Below are 23,018 nucleotides of genomic sequence, written 5' to 3'. Positions count from 1 at the left end.
GCTGCGGCATGATCTCATTGTGAAATTTGTCGATTGTGAATGCCTCGGTGGTTGCTTCAAGTTCTAGCTATAGTTAGCTAGATCTTACATGATGTTCAAACGGATTGGAGGCCATACACTGCGGTGTGCGCATCGCCAGCCTGTGATTCGGAGAACGTTGTCTAATCGCACGTTCTCCGCAGCAACGCCTCCAAGTGCCTTGCCAGTATCGCCAGCGTCCCCGTTGGGTGGCATCACTGTTGAGTTGGATCGCATTGCGCCTCGCTTCGAGATTCCTGCGTCAAATATCACCATTCTGGAGTCCCCTGCTACTTTCTACAGCACCCTCAAGGTGGGAATCCGCCGCCCCAGTATGCTTGCGCGAAGATTCGACTAACTTGGATATTTTGTGGTATAGGACAAAATTCGCAATGCGAAGCGTCGGGTCTATCTTTCTACATTATATATTGGGAAAACCGAATTCGAATTGATCGAGGTTTTGGACCACGCCCTTCGAGATAACCCGGAATTGAAAGTATCCATCCTCACGGATGCTTTGAGAGGCACCAGAGAAACCCCAAATCCATCATGCGCCTCTCTTCTTGCGTCACTGGTGGCGAAGCATGGAGCGGACCGAGTTGAGATACGAATGTTTCACACGCCAAACTTGACTGGTCTGAGAAAGAAGTGGATTCCGCGGCGGATCAACGAAGGCTGGGGTCTACAACATATGAAGTTATACGGCATCGATGATGAGATCATACTTTCAGGGTATGTATTCAAATTCTTCATATTATATCAAGCGAAATTGAGCTGACTCATCGCAGAGCAAATCTTTCGGAAGATTACTTCACAAACCGGGTTGATAGATACCACGTTTTCGATTCGAAGGAAATCAGCGACTACTATGCACGCATCCACCACGCAGTTTGCAATCTCAGCTTCCAGGTCCTTCCAGATGCGCACAGTAGTGCCGGCTATCTTTTGGATTGGCCAACGGCCAATGGTGCGCCATCACCTTTGGAGAATGCGCAAGATTTCACCGCATATGCGTCGACGGTCCTCCCTCAACTTATCCAGCCCTCAACAAACAAATCAACACTTGAATCAGCCTCACCCAGTCGAACTTATGTGTATCCGGTTGCGCAGTTCACGCCTCTGTTGAAACCAGACACGTCCACAGAGTATCCGGCCGTCACCACTATTCTTCAAATGCTTTCAAGCTTGCCTTCATTTTCCGGTTCTCGTTGGCTCTTCACCGCCGGTTACTTTAACATCCATCCCGTCCTATCCTCCCTGTTGATCGCAAGTACATCAACTTCTTCGCAGACTGCCTCGACGACCCAGGGCACTGTTCTCACCGCCTCGCCGTGGGCAAATGGCTTCTATGGGTCTCCTGGCATCTCAGGCATGCTTCCAGCAGCATACACCCACCTGTCTGCACGATTTCTAGACAGGGTAGCCGCAGCACAAGCGACAAACTCCATCGAACTCAAAGAATGGAGGCGGGGGACAGTTGGAGAGCCCGACGGCTGGACCTACCATGCGAAGGGCCTCTGGATCACACTACCCAATGAACAGCACCCGAGCCTCACTTTTGTGGGCAGTAGCAACTACACCAAACGCAGCTATAGTCTGGATCTAGAGGTTGGCGCACTGGTTGTCACTGACGACCAAGCGCTCAAGCAAAAACTAGCCGAGGAGACGGATTGGCTACAGAAGGACTCGAAGGCAATCTCGCGAGACGATCTTCGGAAGACGGAACGTCGAGTGAGCTGGAATGTTCGACTGGCCATGTGGATCGTCGAAATGGTCGGCGGTGCGCTGTAAAGTCGATGGGCGGAGAAAGGTCGGGGCGCTTCCCAGTCTCGCCGTGGAGTACTTGTATAACGAAGAAATGTACAGTAGCAATAGAGTGCATATAAAAGGGCTATTTAATATGGAATATTTACCCGATTTATTTTTGAAGAAAGTGATACCATATATGCAGAAATAGCAAATATTTTCGCAGCCACAAACGCCCCACCAGTCTATTCAACATAGGAATCGTTTCCACATATTCGTCACGGCACGCTTATGCCTTCCCAGGCACTTTGCTGGTCGAGAGCTTGGCCGGGCCGAGACCCTGTCTGATCTCATCGAGCATCTTGATGCCAATAGCCTCGTTTCCATTCTTGCCCCGTTTGGCCTTGACGCCCTTTCGCTTCGCTTGAGGGCCAGTGTTGCCATCCCACCCGGCGAGGAAATCATCCATCACCGAGTGGAAGTTGGTTGGAAGAGGGCCATCTCCGCCAGCGGAGACCAAGCTAGGAGCCACAGAGGAGGCGGTCGACATGCCTGTCATACCCGTCATGCCCGTCATTCCTGTCATCCCGCTCGCCAAGGACATGCTGTCGTCGTATTCCTCGCCTTCCTCGTCAAGGGAATAGAGGGCCTCGATTCGCTCAAAGCGATCGTCGAGAAGCCGGTGGCCCTCTGTGCGTGCCAGTGCGGAAGAGGTCATCGAGTATGCGGACGGGTTGGTCAGCGCGCCCTTGCGCTTCTTGCGGCGAATAGGAGTACCCCCGACTGTGAAGATGGTAGACGCCTGTGTGCGTTGCTCGGAGGGAGCGATGGTCGGCGCAGCCGCGGGGCCCTTGGGCTTGCCGTCTTTCTTGAACTTGGCAAACTCGCGCATCCAGCCTTGGTCATCTGGGTGCATATCCGGCACGGCTTCCCCGTGGCCGGGTAATTCTCCAGGCGCGAGCTCTTTGTCGTCTAACTGGGCAAGCTCGGAGGTATCTCTCTGAATGGGTGCCTTTTCAGTTGCGTCTGACTCCCATCCGTCTTCATCATCATAGCCCTCCTGGTCATAGAGGGAGTCCTCCCATTCTCCTGTCTCAATCTCCTCGGCATTCTCCGTCAGTTTTCCGAACATATCCTCATCGTCTTCCTCGTCCACAAAGGCCTCGTCTTCAAGAGCTTCAAGGGCCTCACGCAAGCGAGGGTCCATGTTGGGTTGGAAACCGGCAATCGCATCAGGAACATCTTGCTGATCTTGGTACGTCGGTTGCCGAATGTACGAGGAAGCTGTAGACCGCATGTCATAGCTGTACATGGAGCCACCGTACACGCTCGCCGGACCCCCTCCAACTTCACTCCTTGTGTCGTCCAAGTTCACCTGACGCAACGCATCCTCAAGTCTCAACCCTTTGTTCTTTTCTTTTCCCTTAGATTTAGCCTCGACAAAGTACGAATCTCCAGTTCCCGTCCCCAGCTCGCGCAAGTGCTGCATATAATCATATTTCGTGTCGTCATAGAAAACGCCATAGTTTGCAGCCTCGCCTTCGTTCTTTCGGATGGATTCATCATGAAATTCTTGCTCAAGGTCGGCGAGATGCTTCAGTGGCTTGGATGACGATGCGATGTTCGGGTTGGCACCAGGGGGTCCGGACACTGCATGAAGCACACGGTCATCTGCATTTGGGTCATGGATCAAAGGATCATTCTGCGCTCGATGAAAGAGTTGATAAGTAGTGGCGGTCTTTTTATCACTGTGGATGTCTGGTCAGTCTGGAGAGCCTTCAAACTTCAAGTTTTTTCCCCTTCCGTGCATAAACGTACATCCACTGCTTTTTGGGAGGCATTTTGACGACTAATAAGATGGTATTTTTTGCCTTCCAATCAAATATAGGATAAATTGATGCTTCTGCTCAAGTTTTCGCAATCAGACACCCAAGGTCCTTTGGGCGTCTTTTATGAGAAAAAAAAGTGGGATGGGCAGATATGGTGTCACGTGACGCCTTCTTATCGCCAAACTCGCTGCACATTCTCTTTCCACGATGAATGACAGGCTATTTATTTCTTGGTTATCCTTGGGGTCACCTAATACACACTTGTCTGATTTATTACTTGAGAAATTCCAAGAATTATCCATTGTTTTATGTGCAGTTCTCCCTCTCAAAGTAGGGCTGACTAATACTCTTATCTTATCCGCGCGGGGGTTTTCTGCTTAACAATTTCAAAATCCTCTTTGCCTCCGCTACTGTGGAAACTGTACACGGTCCACGACCTCGAATTTTTCTTCGTCAAGGATATTCATCTCATCAGGTGGACTGCACAGTTGCAGATATTACCCACCATGGTTCTCGCAAAGTCTAAGAACTCCGTGGGGCTGGGCAACAGTCTCATGAACGATCGCTTCGGCAAAGGCAGGGCTTCCAACCAGAAGAAGGCCTCCCACAATGCTGGTATCGTCCGCAAGGGAGTCGACGGTGACTCGTACGTCACGAACGCACACAAAGAGGCATCATGGGTGAAGATGCGCAGTATCACGGAGCAAGCTGCTCTGGATGAGTTTCTAAGCACCGCTGAGCTAGCCAATACCGATTTCACCGCCGAGAAAATCAACAACATCAAGATCATCCACACCGACCAAAAGAACCCTTACCTGCTGTCTGCCGCAGAGGAGAAATCCACGGCTAAGAAGCACCAGCAGAACAAAGGCCGGTTGACGGTTCCGAGAAGACCGGGATGGGACGAGCACACAACCCCGCAGCAGCTCGAAATGATGGAGAAGGAAAGCTTCTTGCAGTGGAGGAGAGGCCTGGCAGAGTTGCAGGAGAACCACGATCTCCTGATGACACCGTTTGAGAGAAATCTGGAAGTCTGGAGGCAGTTGTGGCGAGTCATCGAACGTTCCGATCTTGTAGTTCAGATTGTCGATGCTCGAAACCCGTTGCAATTCCGGTCCGAAGATCTCGAGAATTACGTGAAAGAGATCGATCCGAAGAAGAGAAACTTGCTACTCGTCAACAAGGCTGATATGCTGACGGAACGGCAACGCGAGACGTGGGCGGACTACTTTGAGCGGAACAATATCAGTTTCCGGTTCTTTTCCGCTCATTTGGCCAAGGAGCGGCTGGAGGCAGGGCTCCAAGACGAGGAGGACTCGGAGAGCGATAGCGAGGATGAGCTCACTAGCTCAGCGCAGAAGATGAATCTGCAGGAAGAGCAAGATAACGATGACTCAGACGCCGCAGACCAAGGCAATGAGCTTCCTGCTGAACCCAAGTCGGCTAGCAAAACTCATATTCTCGATGTGGATGAACTGGAAGAGCTCTTCCTTTCCAATACTCCGGACTTCCTTCCCACTGGCGATGACTCCGAAGAGGCCGCGCCGAAAAAGACAACCATTGGTCTTGTCGGATACCCCAACGTCGGTAAATCTAGCACCATCAACGCACTTCTCGGAGCGAAAAAGGTGTCTGTCTCCGCCACGCCTGGTAAGACCAAGCACTTCCAGACGCTCTACCTTTCGCCGGAGATTATGCTCTGCGACTGTCCCGGTCTGGTGTTCCCCAACTTTGCGACGACCAAGGCCGAGCTGGTAGTCAACGGCGTGCTGCCGATCGACCAACAGCGCGAGTTCACGGGGCCAGCTGGTCTGGTCGCGCAACGCATCCCGAAACATTTCCTGGAAAACCTGTACGGTGTGAAGATCAACACCCGGCCCATCGAGGAAGGCGGCACAGGGATTCCCACCGCGAGCGAGATGCTGCGCGCGTATGCACGAGCCCGCGGTTTCGCTACCACAGGCCAAGGCCAACCAGACGAATCCCGCGCCGCTCGGTACGTACTCAAGGACTACGTCAACGGCAAGCTGCTTTTCTGCAACCCGCCTCCCGCGCGCGAGGGCGACGAGCCCATCGACCCGCTCGAGTACAACAAGGAGCACTACGATTTCGCGAACCTCCCTGCCCGCCGACAGATGATGATCGCCAAGTCGAAGGCAGCGCAGCTCGAAGGTCTCGATCTGGACGATCTAGACGTAGACATCGGGGTCTTGCCTGCCGCGGCACCCGTGCAAGGCAAACTGTCGCGTAATCTCGACACGGGCTTCTTTGGACCTTCATCGAAGGGGTCTGAGGCTCACCTGTCACTGCCGTTCAATGCCCCGTACACGGCGCAGGGCCAGCAGATGCGTAAGCACCTGACGGGACGTAAGGAGCGAATGATGATTGCGCTGGAACGCGGGGTGGACGTGTCGGAGGTGCGAGGGCCCTCCAAGAAGCATTTCAAGGGCAACAAGCGCACCAAGGTCAAGGGCAAGGGCAAGGTCAAGGATGACGATGACTTCTAGACTGCCATTGACAACATTCTTTTTCTTTTATCCTCTTTTCTTTTCTTACAAAAAAATCTCCTGGTTTACGATGTTTAGGCTCGTTGGAATGCATTACGACTGGTTATTTCCCTCTCTGTTCAGTTCTATCATATATACAACATAGAGAAATCATTTCACAGTTTCAGTAAATATCAAGAGTGTAGATATGTGATTTGTTTGAATGATTATAGATGGCTTTTTCGCGCGGCGAGCCCAGCAGCAGCAAGCAAGCGGTCACCCTCCTCGCGCTGCCAGCGGATCTTTGCCATGAGCTCATCCTTGCGGGTCTTGTTCTCTCTACGGCCGAGCTGCTGGAGATGGACCTCGTCGGGCCCGTCTGCGATGCGGAGGGTACGCACCTGAGCCCACAGGTAGGCGAGCGGGGTGTCCTGGCAGACGCCCGCGGCGCCGTAGGCCTGGACGGCGCGATCGATGACCGCCAAGGCCGTCTGGGGCACGAGGACTTTGGCCTGGGCGATTTCCTTCATGGCGGATTTGGCGTTGCCGGCGTCGATCTTGGCCGCGGCGTTGAGCACGATCAGGCGGGCGGCGTCGATCTCGATGCGCGACTTGGCGATCCACTCGAGGATGACGCCGTGGGAGGCCAGCTTCTGGCCGAAGGTAGTCTTGCGCTCGTCGTTGACACGGGCGATGAGCCAGTCGACGGCCTTTTCGGCGGCTCCGATGGCGCGCATCGCGTGGTGGATGCGGCCGGGCCCCAGGCGGCCCTGGATGATTTCAAACCCGCGGCCTTCGCCGAGGACCATGTTGGCGACGGGCACGCGCACGTCTTTGAAGCTGATGTGCGCGTGGCCGTGTGGCGCATCGTCATACCCGTACACGGACAGCATCCTATGTACAGTGATACCGGGGGTGTTGGCGGGCACCAGCACAACCGACTGCTGCCGATAGGGGTCTTTGTGCGAGGCGTCCGTCTTGCCCATGACGACGTAGATCGCACAGCGCGGGTCCCCGGCACCCGACGACCACCACTTGGACCCGTTGAGCACGTACTGGTTCCCTTCCCGTCGGATATCCAGCTGGATGTTGGTCGCATCGCTCGAGGCAATCTCCGGCTCCGTCATCAGGAAGGCCGAGCGGATCTGGCCCTCCAGCAAGGGTGTCAGCCATTCCTTTTTCTGGGCCTCGGTGCCATATTTCGCCAGGACTTCCATGTTTCCCGTATCAGGGGCAGAACAGTTCGTAGCCTATATACACCGTCAACAGACAGACAGACAGACAATCACCGGATTCATCGCAAAAAAGGAATACCTCTTGAGCCACCTTGCTTTTGCCCAGATATTCCGCCATCAACCCATACTCGAGATTGCTGAACCCGGCACCCTGCGTAAAGTGGTTCCGCGGCAGAAACAGATTCCACAGCCCCAACCGACGGGCTTTGGCCTTGAGTTCCTCCAGCACGGCAGGGGTGGTGGTCCATCGCTTGTCGCCCTCGCCGAGCTGGGCCTCAAACACGGTGTCGGCGGGGATACAGTCCGTCTCGACAAACTCTTGTACCTAGATCATCATCATCATCAGTCAGCAGCCAGTTAATTACTTTCGACATGTGCTTTCGATTCGGTTCAGCCTAGCAAGACGTACTAAGTCGAGGGTCTTCTTGGCACGTTCGCTGACAAGGGGCAGCGCAACGGCTGGGATATCGGCAGAGGCAGGCATTTTTCCACAATATAGCTAGTGTGTGAGATGGATACAGAAGACTCAGGAATGTATTGATCAGAATGTGTCGATTAATAAAGTAGTTGCTCGGAGTAGAGCCCGAGTCTTATGATGATGATCCATACAACTTCTGGTGCGGAGAATGTGGAGAAGCCGAACACCTCGGCTCAAAATATGGCAATAATGCAACGAACTAAAGTACAAAGCGTACAGTACAGGACCTAAGGGGAAAATACAGAATTAATTAGATGAAAAGAATAATATAAAATCATAGCAGAGTCGTATGATCTATCCGGCCACGTCCATCCCGTAAAACCCCAAACCCAAAACCAGACCAGACCAGAACCGCCCAGGAAAACCCAACCGAGGGAAAAAAATCAATAGTAATCAAAAGGACAAGCACGATCAAAAAAAAAATAATAATAATGAAAGAACGAGGCACAGCCCTCGACAGAAGGAACCAGCATCCAGCGCCAGCAGTACCCGAGCTCTGTACGACGCCTAGATCTGCGCTGCTTTCTCAGAGGACTGCTGCTCGTAGCTCTTCTTGCCGAGTTTCGCGAACAGGGACTGCGGTTTTCCAGCACTGGTTTGTTAGCATGGTTTTGATATTAATCAAGATATAAGGAGAGAGAGGAAAGAAATACTTTTTAAATCGCTTGCCCTTGAGATCACTCAGCTTCTTCGTACAGGGACTCATGATGTCGTCCGAGGGGGAAACGTAGGCTGCCTGGGCACTATCATCTCATTAGCTGCCTGACCATAGATATATTCTTGGAAGATGAACTCAAGATTCAAACCTACCTCGCTCCGTCAAGTTTGCCTTGGAGAACCTTGCGGTGGTAGTCCATCGAGGAGATTGCCTTGTCGGCCTTGTCGGTTGTGTGGGTGTTTGTGCGATCGGTCAGAGGTTGTTGCGAGTCCATTTTTAACGTTATTGTGATTCACTTGAGTATGTAGAACCGCTGTGACTTGGTTGACTAGTTGACTGAGTTGACTTGACTGAGGGGAGGTGAGTGAGCTGGAGGTCAAGAGATGTCAATAATATGAAGAAGGGTTTGCCGTGGAAGGAAGAGGGAAAAAATAATATTGATTGTTGTCATGGCAACCATTCATGCCCTACCATGACACAATCGAATGCAAATCAAGGCTACTCTTTCTTTCTTTGAGATTGAGAATAGGTTTTTGAATTTACTCTTGGTAATTTAATTGATTAATGTAGCTAGATAGTAGTATACTTATGGAGTAGTATATCATCACTCATAACATAACGCCATGCAAGAATATGCAAAAATAGTACATCAGCAACAGGCGAGAAAGGGTATACTGGAGCAGGTATCATGCCTCTACCGAACTATCCATCGAGCGTGGCGATGGCGGCCCTTGAACGTCCACCACGTCGCAACCCGGTAGCACAGGAGGACTGCTCTGTGGCCGATACAACGGCGTGTCCAGCGATGGGATGTGCAGCACCTCCGGCGACGAGGTGAGACCTGACGCACTCGACTGGCCGCCAGAGCTTGGGGTGGGAGGCGAGTATGCAATCATCGGACTGAGGCGGCCGTCAGCCGAGTCTTCTGATAGAACTCGGCGGTGGCGGCGATGGCCACGGGTATCCTCTCCACCATCGTTATTATTGTTTTTGTTGTTATTGTTTTCGTCGTCTTCGTCGTCATCATCATCCTCCCCGGGACGCCTGCCAGTACGGTAGGCAGAGGTAGGCCTTGTCGAGCTCGGACTAGCCGACGGAGAGCCGAAGAAGGGCGACGACGACCGCAGGCTATACGACCGCGAGACCATGTTCTGCACAATAGGGAATTCGATGGAGCTGCTCCCCGCGCCACGGTTGAAGAGCACCAAGCCAAAACAGAACAGTACCATGATGCTCTGGATGACAGCGACACGCTTCTGGAAGACTAACTCGTCTGCCAGTACGCCGAGCTGTGCGCTGAGCGAGTGGATCTCCTGGTGGTACTGGAAGCGCTGGTGCTCGAGCTCGACGGCGACAGACTTCCAGACCTGATCGTACTGCTCGCGGAACTGTTTCAGCTCGTTCAGGACCGTGACGTTGAGGTTTTCGAGAAAAGTCGACGTCTTGGCCAGCTGCCGTTTCTCCACCTTGCTGAATGCATCACGCAGGATCCGGGACTGCTCTTCGATATACTGCAGCGATAGCGTTGAGTTTGATTCCAGCGTCTGCAGCCGCTTGTTCACCAACTTGAAGAACGACTCCTGCGTCGTCGGGTTGGCAGAAGGTGGCTGCGTGTTGGTAGATGCATACTGCTGCTGCTGCTGCTGCTCTTCCTTCGACACCGGGGTCGACCGGCTATCTGAATCCGAAACAATGCTATTCTGTTTGGTCGTCACGGTATCTGCCGATCCCGTAGACGAGGGTCTCACTGCGTTCGGATGTTCTGTGGCGCCTTGCCTTTGTGTTGACTGGTCACCAACCGCAGCAGAAGCCGCGCCGGGTCTAGTCGACGACTCCGCCTCATTACCGACGCTGCCACTGGCCTGTCCAGCAGGACCAGACTTGGGTCGTTCTTCAATGCTGCATGTCTCATTCGTAGCTTCTGGCAATCTTTCAATCAGTGCTCTCTCCACCTCGGTCGGGTCCAGAGGACAGGCCTCGTCCGATCGAAGGGACGTATTTATGCGTTCAGATTCCTGGTTCTGGTCCTGCCTGTCCACCGGGTCTCCCTTGCTGTCAACGGCGATTGGATGAGGCCTAGTATCTCCGACATTTTCCAATTCCGGAGCAGCCAGGGCGTCACTCTCACTCGACACCAGCGTTTCCTCGCCGAGGTCGTCCTCGGCCCTGCTGGCGTCACCGTCATTCTTGAACTCCTCCATCATGGTGGTTCCGTGCACGCGGATCAGACTGATGGGACAGTAGAACTCGCTGCCATAGTGGGTGAGAAACTCGATCTTCAGGTACCGGGCCCAGATCAGCGGGTTTTCGACGGCAAACGCCTGGACCTCGCGCGTGTTCCGCGCGTCGTATACACCCAGCTCCTTCCACTGGTCCAGCTTGGCCGGGTATCGGTCCGCGACGCTGACGCGGAAGGTGTGGAAGATGGAACTGAAGAACTCGTAGTTCGCCAGCACGACTGTGTCGACCAGAATATCATCACACAGCTCGAGGATGAGGAATTTATTCTCCGCCCGACACTCGTTCAGCATATAGCTGTCCTTATTCTCAATCAAGACAGACGACGACCCTTTACACTCCGGGTTCGTCTTGAGAACCGTCGCCGCACAGTCAAACGAGGCATAGTTGAACCGTTCTTTACACGTCGTCCCGGCATCTTTCCTCCGCGATGCCCCCGCCCGCGGCACCCCATGCTGCTGCTGCTGCTGCTGCTGTTGTTGTTGTTCTTGTTGTTGCTGTTGCTGTGTCCCCGCCGCGACACCGCCAGGAGTAACCAGCGACTCTGGCGCATCCGAACTTTGAGCGCCAAAAACCTGCGCCCCCCACGCCGAAGGGTTCGCCGGATCCGGGCCCTCGCCTCCTCCGAACCCGACGAAATCGATCTCGATCTCGGTGTCGTCGCCCAGCGAGTCCAACGCATTATTGATCCCCGCGGGCGGCCGACGACGCTCCTGACCTACTGCCCGGCCATGACCCCGGACATTCTCAGCCGACTGTCCTGCCTTGGCGAGATTCTGTTTTTTCCAGTCCTCGAAGGAAAGAAACTTGGCGTTATCCAACGGCGAGTCGGTGTCGAGTTCCCCGTCGGGAAGAATCTCGCTCTCGTCCCGTCGCGACGCGGTCGCAGATGAGCTGCTGATCACAGCCTGCGCCTTCTCATTACTGATGTCCCCCTCATCACCGTAATTCCTATCAAGACTCCCCCATCGCGTCTCGGGACACGATGGCCACTGGATCTCGTTGCCGGTACGGGCGGGACACTGCAAGCCCGGGACGGTCGCTTGTGTCGTCGTCTGCACCAGACCAAGAATGACGCACAGCAGACCGCTGGTTCTTCGTATTCGCATGCGCATCGCTATGATAACTCTGGGCTAGGAAAGAAAAGAAAACAAAAGTCAATCTAGGTTGTTTTTACACGTAAACCAACGCGACGACATACTTCAACAATCGGATATGTATAGGTGTCATCAAGAGAAGGATCAGGAGAAAGACAGGTAAAATATCAAGCACCGCATCGCTAGAAGGGAATCTGTTCTCTTTCGTTGATAAGGAAAGGACAGAATGACAGTCGGTAGTTTATAAGAAGATAAAAAAGTGGCGCCGATTATATGACTATTAGTTAGTGATTTGCCGCCTCGTGCTCCCTCGTGGGCTCAAGCCGCTTCACCGCCTGAAAGAGATGTTTAACAAGCTAGAGACGGAGACGTGAGTTTGAACCGAGTCATCCCACGTCAGTCGCTAGAGGATTAGTCTGGACGATTAGGCGCTGGCAAAGTCTTGGGAGGGGAGAAGGATCTCCGATTGACGGCTATTCTGGGCATCAAGGGCTCACCGCTTGGTGACTTGGTTCTACTTACCTAGGGTAGTGTACTCAGGTACATACATTGGTTACTTTGGTTACTTTGGTTAGGTACTAAAGATGGAATTTTCAGTGGTACTAAATCAGTCTACTATTGATTTATGCCGCTATCTGAGCTTGTTTTTGCAATCTGAAACAACCTGGTCATCGGTCTCCAGAGCCACCCACTATCATCATCCTGCTTGTCTCTTTTGCCTCGGGGGGCCGGAATCAAACACCATACAAATTCATCCAAAACAAAGCCGTCGCATCCCCCTCTGCGTCTCTAAGAAGTCCAGTTTCCACCCTCTCTTTTTTTTTCTGTTGACAATGAAAGGAAGAACAATTAAGAGATGAATGGAAGAAAAGAAGAAAGGGCAAGAACAGAAACCCAGCGCAGCGCCCCTGTCCGGAAAAGCCATATGGTACAAAAGGTAAACACAGGACAGAGTCCTCGCTTTCCCGTAGATGAAGGAAGATATAGAACAAAAAAAGTGGGTGGGTTATCGGGAGGGGTTGGGCATGTCAAGAGGTGTGCAACCCAAGAACGTAGTCTCCAATCGAAGCATCCGTTGTGGCTTTTTTGACATTACTTGGTGTTTTTTTTGCGAATTTTCGGACTAAAACGGAAGGAATGAACAAGCTTGATGGTGAAACCGATTTCGTAGAGGCGAGAGAAGAGGACGAAGCCATGTATGATTGCAAAAGAAGAGAGAAAGATATAGTGCTACAGAGGAAGATCATGCCAGCCTCCAACCAGGTCGAGATCATCGTCATGACTGCCATCGTATCCAACAGACGGTTTAGTCGACTTGAGGGTCGTATCCGCGTGGTCACGGCGCCAATCGCGCTCCATGAATGGGCGTCTGCGGCGATCCTGGACGGGAGACGTGTTTTCCTTGCGAGCCCAAGATCCATAGTCAAAACCAGACGACCCCAAACCCCAGTCCTTCCTCCGGTTCATGTGAGTTGCGTGCTTCTTCGAACCGAAGACACTCTCGGGTGTCGGTTTGTAGTTGCGCCGCTTATCACCCAGGGCTGCCCACTTGTCAAGACTCTTGTTCGGTGCCGAATGATGAATCGGTTGGGGCGAGTGCTTCGAGGAGGGGGACCCAAGATCCAGGTCTTCCAGTTTGATGGAGGAAGACAGATCGACTTTGTTGGGGCGAACGCTGGCCAGGGGAGAAGGCGCGATCTCGCGGGGGGCAGAAGCAGTAGTAGGGGAATCAACCGGGCTACCACGGCTCTCCTGACTCCAGCTGCGGGAATTCTGCTCACGACGTTGCTGCAGGACCAGGTCCTCGTTCTCGGACTCCTCCTCTTCATCCCACAGGTCACTCCAGCTCTTCGAAATTTGATCTTGCTTGTTCTTGCCAAAGACCATGGAGAGCGATGGGAGCGGCTTCATAGCATGGCTGGGGAGAGACCCCGTGATCTGCACAGGATCGGAGAGCGGAGGATAGGCGTAATTGCGCTTCGGAGGGGGAGCAAGGACGGGCCGATAGGAGTCACCCATCGCCGAGTCGAGAACCGAGGCCATGGAGGGGGTCTCGTTGTGAACGGAAAACCAGGAGGTACCAGCCGTCTCGGAGGGTGGGAAGAGATCTTCGGAATAGTCCTCGTCTGGAATAACTGACAGTTGGCGGAAGTCTTGGGGCGGGCTGGATTGCAGGGCCTTGGCCCAGGGAAACGAATCGCCTTGAGAGATAAAGGGGCTCTGGATAGACGGGGTTCGAAGCGGCTCACGGTTGGCAGTTGCGGGCACGACTTCCCGATCTTCGGTGCAGAATTCGTCGAGTTCTTCATCGTCGGTGGTGAAGGAGATGGTGCGCACAATGGCGTCGCGGACGGCTGAAAGCGAGCGCTTCTCCGGGTCTAACGCCAGGGCATGAGTCAAGATCTCAAAGGTATCTTGCGACATGTTAGGGAAGACATCGAAGAGAGATTGGCGATCACGAGCATAGTCTGTAAACAGGATGTCAGACTCGGAGGGTGCCACGAAGGGGTTTCGAGCAAAGAGAATGTTGAGCAAGCAGATGCCGACAGCCCAAATGTCCGCCTTGGCGGGGGAGTAGCCCGTTGCGGCTGGGTCGTATTGTTCAGGAGCCATGTAACGGTCGCTGCCGACACAGGCTTCGTGGCACCAGCTGTCACCCGTCGCAAGACCAAAGTCGCCAAGCTTCATGGTCCCATCCTGCGTCAAGAAGATGTTTTCCGGTTTGATGTCACGATGGTAGAGACCATTGGAGTGAATGAACTCGACGGCACTGATGAGTTGTAGCATGAAGTCGCGAACGTGCTCGGTTTCCAATGGACCGCGATTGAGTCGGATAGCTTCGTAGAGGTCACCATTGGCGCAATACTCCAAGACCAGGTAGATATGGGAGCTGGTCTCAAAGGAATGGATGAGGTTGACGATGTTCTTGTGGTAGCCAAGGCGGCGGTGGCAATCAAGCTCTTCGAAACGATCATCTACGGGCAGAAAGCCCATCGTATCGTTGGAAGACGAGGCCTTTGTCAGGCACTTGATAGCAACGTCTTTGTTGGTCTTGGTGTCTTTAGCAAGGAAGACCATGCCGAAAGAGCCATGGTTCAAAGGAGCCACCGTCCGGAAACGCCCATCCAGGAGCTGTCCCTCGACAAAGTGTTCTTTCAAACAATCCATGCTCGGCATTGTGATGTGGTTTTTTTTTTTCCGTGGAAAAGTAGAGTGGTGAGGTTTGGAAAGGAGATTTGGTGGCAGACCGTTGATGAGATATATGAGTGCCCTTTTCGCTGAATATAGAGACTCCAGACAACAGAGATGCAATGAGAAGAAAAATGCAGATCAGAAAAGGAAGCGAATAAACTATAAACGAAGCTTCAAGAGCAACCAGGCTTGAGAACAGAAAAAAAGATTAGGATAAGAAGGTAAGATTCGGGCAATCTCAATATAAACGGAGAGCCACCGAACAAGGAAAAAGGAAGATCGAAAAGGTGCGCAACAGACTCCGGAGTGTTGGTTTATAGGTTCATATAAATATGTCGAAAGGTTGATGATGATATGGTGACAAACGAAAGGAAATCGAAACGACGAGGCGGCAAGAGGCGCAGGAATGATACCCGGGGATGGGTAGATGACGATAGGAAATAGTAAAGACCGTTATTGGCTCATTTGGTATATCGTTTCAAAGTAGACAGCCAAGGAAGGTAGTTGGCGATCGATAAGAAAACAAAGAGAGGTTCGAGAGAGCGCGTGTGTCGAGTTGGAAGGACCGACAGAGATGTAATGAAACAAGAATAGATAGATAAGAACAAGAAGATGTTTGTTTGTTGAAGAAGTTCAAGAATCGCTGCGTAATATCGTCACGTTTGGAGAAAAGAGATCGTTAAGTTATAAGAGGATACCTTCAAACACCTGGTCGGAAGGATGTGGGGGGATGACCCAAGAGTGCAAGTATCTAGAGCTGGCTGGATGCTAACAACTCATGAGTTTCAGGACAACAGGTGATGAAGTGGCCGTGTGCAGTACAGCAGAGGCCGCGTATATACGAAAGTGGAGCCTGTGGGGGATCGGTATACCGTGTCTTTAATCTCGACTTGGAGCCTAAAGAAACTCGATACCAGGATCCGACCCAGACGTCGCACTTCGGTGTCGTCTTATAACTGGCGTGGACCGGACAAACTCTCCTTCAAAAAAAAACGTTCGACGATCAGACGGATGGGTCCTTTGGTTTGTCAATGGCAGGACGCACGTCCCTTTAAAAAAAGAGAAAAGGCAGCAGCGAAAGGTGTGGAGACTGAGTCGTGACAACAACTGCGTTGATAGGTATGAGTCACGGGGAAGCTTCTAGGAGGAGATGTGGCGACGGGAGAAAAAATCCGAGACAACTGGAAGCTGGCAGAAAGCTCTCTAGAAAAGGAAAGCTAGCTGAAGCAGTGCAGGATTGAAGATAATTCTTTTCTCTGGTATAGGATGAGCACTGGCGTTGGGGGCGGACGGCCAGGATAGCTTGTCAAGTGGTTGCTGGGGATGACGATAAAGGTGGATAAAGGAGGAGCGGTTTGGTGAGGAAAAGGCGAGGAGCGAATCGTAGAGGATGAGAGAGTTGAGGGAGGGCGAGTCGGATGGGAAGAAGTGACTGAGGTGGATGGAGGATGGATGGAATGAGAAGGGAGAGAGAGAGAGAGGAAGGCGGATGTGTTGGGGATTGGGGATAAGGAGAGAGAGAGGGGAGGGAGTCAGAGGTAGCAGCAGCAAGCAGACAGAACCTGGGGGAAGGCAGCCGAGCGATGGCGAATGGGCGAGAAGGTTGTGACAAAGCGGTTGTTACTGGGTCTGTGACAATACCAATACCGTGCGCAGCAAGCCAGTTGGACCTACAGCCGCCCTTGAAAGCGGCCAAGTGCCCTCGTGGGAAGAACTGTGACCATACGGTACACCACACAGGGGACGTGGAACGATCTACGGTGATCCGCAAGTACGCAAGAGGCCCGCAGTGACTCTTCTGTAAGTTACAGACGTTACAGACAGCGTGGACGAAAGTTGAGTGGTTTAGTGTTTTAGGCTTTAGCATTACGTTATCGCTAGTATCATTACACAGTAAATTACCCGGCTTTCCCTTCTACGAAGGTACTCCGTCCGCTTCCGGAAGTGAGGTCCCCCTGAATGGGTGCTGGTGCTCAGGCAAAGGCTGCGTTCCAAGGACCGACCATCCTGATCTGCTGACCTGGAGAGCGATTTTCCCAATTTTGGTGGGACTGGAATTTATGTAGTAAACATTTTGAGAAAATAGATGCCAATCAGAAACAATAATGAATTATAATTCTTAATACTCCGATATAACTAAGTCCTGGTTTTAATTACTACATAACTACGTAGGTACCTAGGTAGATAGCTGTATCGTGGAAGTACGGAGACCTAGGTACCTGTACTCCGTACTGTAGTATAGTTACCTAGGTAGATACATTCCCTGTACTACCTCTCTGTAGGTACTCCGTACTCCGTAGGTCATACTACAGTGGCGATTAAGTTCAACGCAAACACATCCGAGCAGCACGCTGCTGCAGGTCCAGGACTCGGACTTGTCTCCATCGAACATCTGGTCATGGATCAGCCTCTCCACTTGTCGACAGTCCATGTCGTGCCTGTCCTTGTCTAGGCCGATGGCGGAGCAACCAGTAGCAGCGCTAGTCCTGTTTCGGCCGCAAGCGCAGCGACCAGAGGTCCGACAACCAGTCAGGGCGTCGGTAATGGGCTCCAGGACACCATGCTATTTCCAGCCATGCATGACGCCATCTACGAGGTTATGAATTTCGGGAGAGTTGGACTGGGTCACTGGACCTCAGGTGGACCTGACCAAGGTAGATAGATGATTATCACTGTATTCAACAGATAACGCTTATCTATGTACTAATCTCACTAACAGTAGTCAGTTCCTAGGAAGGTACTCTGTATTGATTAGGGAATGTCTGTTGTCAATAACCCTTTAGTGTTGTCATCATTCGTCATTGCGGGATTTCTCTTCATCCTACATATGCAGGCTCTCCTCATCGTCCAGTGAACCCGTGGCTGGCATGCAGTGGCCACCGGACGCGGGCGGCAGACCTTTGGCGGTGAGTTGTTGGCAGGAGCCGGCAGCATTTAGTGCTCACCGCCTCCTGAGGGTTCGTCCTTGCAGACGGCTGACCAATGAGATTAAACGCTGGCCCATCCTGGGCGTATCACGCGATACTCGGTAGACAGACTCCTCACTCGGTCACACCATTATTTTCCTACTTATATTATATTGGTATTATAATTATATTATTATTATTATTATTATATCAGTGTCAGTATCATTATTATAATTATTTTATCATCAGTATTATAATTATATTACATCAGTATCAGTATTATCTCTATCAAATCTCTAGGTATCTATATAGATAGCTATCTCTTATATCATTGACTCAAGATAGAGAGACTTGGGTAGTTGGCTGAACTTAATGATAGTCCTTGACCCCGCAGATAACTCAAGAATGCATCAGCCATCCATGCCGCTCGAGCCTTCCTGTGCTCAAAACTACCCCAGATTGGCATATCCTTATTACATAGAGTAAACAGTACTATTAGGTACCTACTATAAACGTTACCCACACAACACTCAATTCTGAAACAATATTACACTATTTCAGCAAACTACATCTTCTTAGATATACCTAACCATCTATGGAATAATTACCTAGGTACGGAGTACCCAGATACCCAGGTACCAAGGTACTCACTCGTACCTGGGTACGTACAGCGTTACACAAACACGATTGTCCAGTGTCTGGCCTACGGCAGATGTTGTGCAACACGGGTTTCTTGACAGGTAAGACTCCTGGAATCTGTTGCCAAGTCAACTCAAATCCTTAGCTACGGAGTAGGAGTACCTTCAAGACAACCGCCACAGGCAAGCATGGAGACACATTCCATGAACTGACAGATACCAGTTATGGAGTGACAGACTGTCAGACTAGTCAAGAACTGTTCTTCATCATATTCATTGATACAATATAATATAAATACTTGCTTACATACTCTACCATAATTACTGTCTCTGATAGAAGTGGGGTTGTTTCATCCCTGCCACCTCTGCCGCTGCCAGTAGGTACTAGGTACATTAAGTACGGAGTACCTACTAACTATGTATGGAGTACTAGGTACTCCGTACCAGTTACCTAGGTAGTAGGTACCCAGTAAAGTAGGTAAGTACCTCCTCCGCACCCAAAACAAGTCTGAAACAGAAACAAAACTCGGTCCAGGCTTGCGTGGACAGTGGTACAGACTCCAGAGTCCAGAACAGAGACCGGAGTAAGTCCTCCGTGTCCTCGGGAGTACGACAGCCCAACGTCCCTGCACAGTCCGCGTTTTAACTATCCCGGCCAGGGAGGAATATCCTCAGTCATTTGTCCAGCCCGTCTCCACAGATCACCAACAGGCGTGGCTTTGGCGGTCTCCGGCTGTTGTGTTAGTCTTACTACATGGTACATATGCACCTAAGTATGTAGCACTCTGGGCGAGTACAGACGCAGTAACTGGGTTCTCCATAATACTAACGTCCATTTTTACTGGAAGAACAGAAGATGAAGCGCTGGACTCGGTCTGGAACCGGCACTTGGCTCTCGTCGTCATCAGCGGTAAACTTCTAGCATGTAGCCAGTCAAGTTGATCATTGGTATATGTTGGTTATATATATTGGTTTTGGATAAAATATTATGCAGTTGTTAATACTTGGTGTTATCTATAATTATAGTAAGCTATAATAGATCTACTGTAAGTAATATTAAATAAAGGTTTATGCTTATTACTAGATATTAAGGTAAGAGTATAATTATAATATAACTAGGTAATTGTCCTATATTAACTATATAGTACTATGACTAGTGATGTCTTTAATATAGCATACTATATAAACTAACCACAGAACAATCAACAATCCCTACTATATTAAATCCACATGCCTGGTTTGCGGCAGAAAATAAATCCCTAGTAACCACAGTAGTCAAGGAGTCATCATATCTACCTTGAATATTATATAGTACAGAACTTATTATTATTGTTACTACTATTACTATTAGAATTATTATAATATCTTTCCTATAGAAAGTGAATACTCCCTGTTATACTGAGATTGTGATGAAAAGTCCAAAGGCGGAACCGCCGGGAAAAAAAAAAAGCGCCTCGACATCCTCATCCGATCAAGACCAGGGAGGGAAAAAGAGCAGGAAAAGAGGAAGAAAGAGAAAGAAAGAGAAAAGAAAATACAAATCGAGATAATTAGAGATGGGGTACCATCCCCCTCGCAATGCACGATGAGCAAGCGTCCCTATGCCGAGTCCTCCACGCTCTTCATGTCGCGCGAGACTTCAGAGCACCCCGTCGAAGGCAACGGCCTGCTGCCCCTGAACGACCTGCTCTCGCCCGCGGACGATCAGCAGTCTACGCCCGGGCCGCAGGCGAAGAGACCAAGGAATTTCATCGCTACGGTGGTCTGTTGATTCGTTTCCCCCCAGCCTGATTCTCAGAATCGATGTTGACTGGGTTTCTAGGCCTGCGAGACATGTCGTCTCAAGAAGACCCGCTGCGATGAGTCCAGGCCCCGGTGCGGTCTGTGTAAGTCGCTGGACCTGGAATGTGTCTACAATGAACGCAAGTCGTCCAAGTATGTGTCTTGTTCTCGAATCTGTCGCTACGGTCTCGTGCTCTGCTGACTGCCTTTTCCTTTCTTCCAGGCGAGACCAGTCGCTCAGTATGATCATGAGCACGCTGCATCGGCTCGAGACCAAGATGGAGAGTATCCCCTCGGCAGTCTGTCAGGACATGCAGCCGTTCCAGGATCGTCTTCTGCAGAGTTTACGCACTTTCAATGGCTCCAGAGATCTTGATCTGCAGGCACTGACTGCTGCTGCCGCCGCCGCCGCCGGTACCAGCAACGGCAACGGTAGCAGCAGCAGCAACACTAACAATAGACCCGTGGTGTCGATAATGCGCCACCAGGCAGTCACCCCTGCTCTGGATTCTCCGGGTCATTTTGACGTGGATGACCAATATCATTCGCAGAAGCAGCAGCAGGGCGCATCTGTTTCTACAGGGCATGTTGCCATCTCCTTCAGCCAACACGGCGTGATCAATTGGTCGGGCGTGCGCAGTATTCTACCCGAGCGGGTACTCGCAGCATACGAGACGCTCGGGCGCAACTATGTCATTGACGTCGAAAAGAAACGGCTCCCATTGCCCATGCATATCCGTCCGTTTCCTTCCCAGGCGGGCGAACGCTGGCTGGAGGTGCTCCCGCTCGCCCTGATCAAGGGCCTCTCCGACGCCTTCTTCACCACCTTCAACCCCTTCACCCCGATCATGGACAAGAACTTTTACTTCTCCTTCACCCTCGGGGCTGCCATCGAGAGCGGCTTCGGTTGCACCATGGAAAGCTGTCTCGTGCTCAACGTCATGGCCCTCGGCTGTCTGGCCGTCCTGGCCCATCGCGAAGGCAACTACCCACTCCCGGGCTCGCACATCCTGCACTTCGAGCCACCGGACTGGATGAGCGTGGTCCACGAGGAGCCGGCGGGTCTGCGCTTCTTCAACGAAGCCCGCCGACGTATCGGCTTTCTCATGTGTGAGAACGACCTGCAGAGCTGCCAGTTCTACCTTCTGTCCTCGTAATGTTTCCTGACAAATCTTCATTTCAAAAGGCTTTTGCTGACAATGGTTAGGGTTTACTACAGCCAGATTCTTCGCCCCATGGACTGGTGGGCCATGAACCACCGAGCGGCAACCTGTTGCCTCTCCATGTTCACCAAGTAAGCCAGCCCGTTTGCTCTTTGATTAGCTAGATCATCCTACTGATGATTGCTTAGCCAAGATGTCAATTTCGACCAGTGGGAAGGTGACATGAAATCCCGCGTGTTCTGGAGTTGTCTCATGAACGAGAGCATCCTGGTCCAAGAACTTCCCCTGCCGCCCAGCGGCCTCCTCCGCCTGGAAGAGACCGTCCCTATCCCCAAGTTCATCAGCTTCGAGACCACGGGCTTCGGGTCCGCTCGGTTCCCCTCCTCTGGCGACCTGGACGATTCTTTCTTCCAGTACCATTTCCTCGCCCAAGTCGCACACCGGATCATCCTGAATCGAATCCGGCACTCCCTGTACTTTTTCTGTACGTTCCTTTTTATTCTCCTTCTTCTTTTAGTTATCATCTACTTACCGTGTAGCATCCTCCGGAACGTTCCCCCTCCCCGCCATCACAGCCGAACTACACCACCAGCTCGAGCAGTGGCGCGTCAATCTCCCTCCAGCCCTGCAATTCCCCGACCCCTTCTTCGCCGCGACAACCCCCCGCAGCACCGCCGCGGCGTCCCCAATCCCAACCCCGACAGCGCGCAACCCCCCGCTCCTCCTCCGTCTCGACTCTTCCACTTCTATTACCTCCACTTCTTCTCCTTCCCCCTCCTCTTCTTCTACTTCCCCGCCCTCTTCTTCTCCCCACACGCCCGCCACCGCCGTCGCCGAAGCAATGCTCCGCGGCCGCTACACCATCGGCAAGTTTCACATCGGCCGGCCGTACCTGTATAAAGCCCTGCACGCCCCAGACGTCCTAACAGACCACGACCTCGACCAGGTCCGTAGCGGGCTCCGCGCCGCCATGGACTGGCCCATCACCCAGGGCATCTTCCGCTCCATGAAGAGCTGTATTCCTATAAAATTTGCTTTCTGCTCTCAGTACGGTTTATCTTACTTTCCTTCCCTTCCCCTAAAATTATAAAGCTAATGGTTAGATTCTTCGGCCAAATCCTCCTCTTCCACTGCATCGCCCAGTCTCCCAACGCCCGTGTTCGCGACACCCTCCCCCTCGGCTGGGAACGGTGGAACGCCGAGATGCTCCATTTCCTCGACGAGTGTGCTCTCTTTAGCCCTGCCATTGCTCAGGATCTGGACATCTTACGACTTATGATTCCATGATAGTACATAGTAACTACATTGTAACCATTTCTACATATACTTGGTTTTACACTCTAGAAACAAAAAAAAAAAAAACTTTTTGTACGAAATGCTTAATTTACTGTCTAAAGAAAGGTATGAATTATATATCATCATCATTACTACAAAGTCCAATCCATATCTGCCTCGCTGGTGAACGGTTTATCGATCTGTTTAATCGCATGGTCCCCGCAGAGAATACTAAAAAAAGAACAAGTGTCAGTTATATGCATTAATATATTGTTTG

The 23,018-nt window shown here is 51.6% G+C and overlaps 6 protein-coding genes across 6 annotated transcripts; 3 read left to right on the top strand and 3 right to left on the bottom strand.

The window, feature by feature from the left end:
* The first annotated feature begins 7 nt into the window (after positions 1-7).
* Positions 8-2,116, top strand: ASPZODRAFT_1338154 (hypothetical protein). The gene is made up of 3 exons (XM_022723365.1): positions 8-331; positions 398-750; positions 807-2,116. Exons 1-3 carry the CDS (start codon positions 89-91, stop codon positions 1,807-1,809), a joined length of 1,599 nt encoding a protein of 532 aa, XP_022583378.1. The 5' UTR covers positions 8-88; the 3' UTR covers positions 1,810-2,116.
* Positions 2,054-3,605, bottom strand: ASPZODRAFT_13605 (hypothetical protein; the record flags this gene model as incomplete). Its single annotated transcript, XM_022723966.1, has 2 exons — positions 2,054-3,512; positions 3,583-3,605. The coding sequence occupies 2 exons, from the start codon at positions 3,603-3,605 to the stop codon at positions 2,054-2,056; spliced, it is 1,482 nt and encodes a 493-aa protein (XP_022583377.1).
* A 494-nt stretch (positions 3,606-4,099) lies between these two features.
* On the top strand, positions 4,100-6,100 carry ASPZODRAFT_13604 (hypothetical protein; the record flags this gene model as incomplete). Its single annotated transcript, XM_022723963.1, has 1 exon — positions 4,100-6,100. The coding sequence occupies one exon, from the start codon at positions 4,100-4,102 to the stop codon at positions 6,098-6,100; it is 2,001 nt and encodes a 666-aa protein (XP_022583376.1).
* A 206-nt stretch (positions 6,101-6,306) lies between these two features.
* ASPZODRAFT_60310 (hypothetical protein) lies at positions 6,307-11,797 on the bottom strand (the record flags this gene model as incomplete). Its single annotated transcript, XM_022728908.1, has 8 exons — positions 6,307-7,329; positions 7,394-7,639; positions 8,370-8,535; positions 8,603-8,670; positions 9,149-9,417; positions 9,538-10,526; positions 10,584-11,146; positions 11,225-11,797. 8 exons carry the CDS (start codon positions 11,795-11,797, stop codon positions 6,307-6,309), a joined length of 3,897 nt encoding a protein of 1,298 aa, XP_022583375.1.
* A 1,218-nt stretch (positions 11,798-13,015) lies between these two features.
* Positions 13,016-14,962, bottom strand: ASPZODRAFT_13600 (hypothetical protein; the record flags this gene model as incomplete). The annotated part of the gene is made up of 1 exon (XM_022723956.1): positions 13,016-14,962. The coding sequence occupies one exon, from the start codon at positions 14,960-14,962 to the stop codon at positions 13,016-13,018; it is 1,947 nt and encodes a 648-aa protein (XP_022583374.1).
* Positions 14,963-20,145: 5,183 nt separating this feature from the next.
* On the top strand, positions 20,146-22,753 carry ASPZODRAFT_60389 (hypothetical protein; the record flags this gene model as incomplete). Its single annotated transcript, XM_022728915.1, has 7 exons — positions 20,146-20,283; positions 20,344-20,456; positions 20,527-21,456; positions 21,511-21,597; positions 21,655-21,950; positions 22,006-22,513; positions 22,570-22,753. 7 exons carry the CDS (start codon positions 20,146-20,148, stop codon positions 22,751-22,753), a joined length of 2,256 nt encoding a protein of 751 aa, XP_022583373.1.
* Positions 22,754-23,018: the final 265 nt, after the last annotated feature.

The sequence above is a fragment of the Penicilliopsis zonata genome (assembly GCF_001890105.1).
Source record: "Penicilliopsis zonata CBS 506.65 unplaced genomic scaffold ASPZOscaffold_3, whole genome shotgun sequence".
Lineage (NCBI taxonomy): Eukaryota > Fungi > Ascomycota > Eurotiomycetes > Eurotiales > Aspergillaceae > Penicilliopsis > Penicilliopsis zonata.
This window is presented reverse-complemented; position numbering and strand designations above follow the sequence as displayed.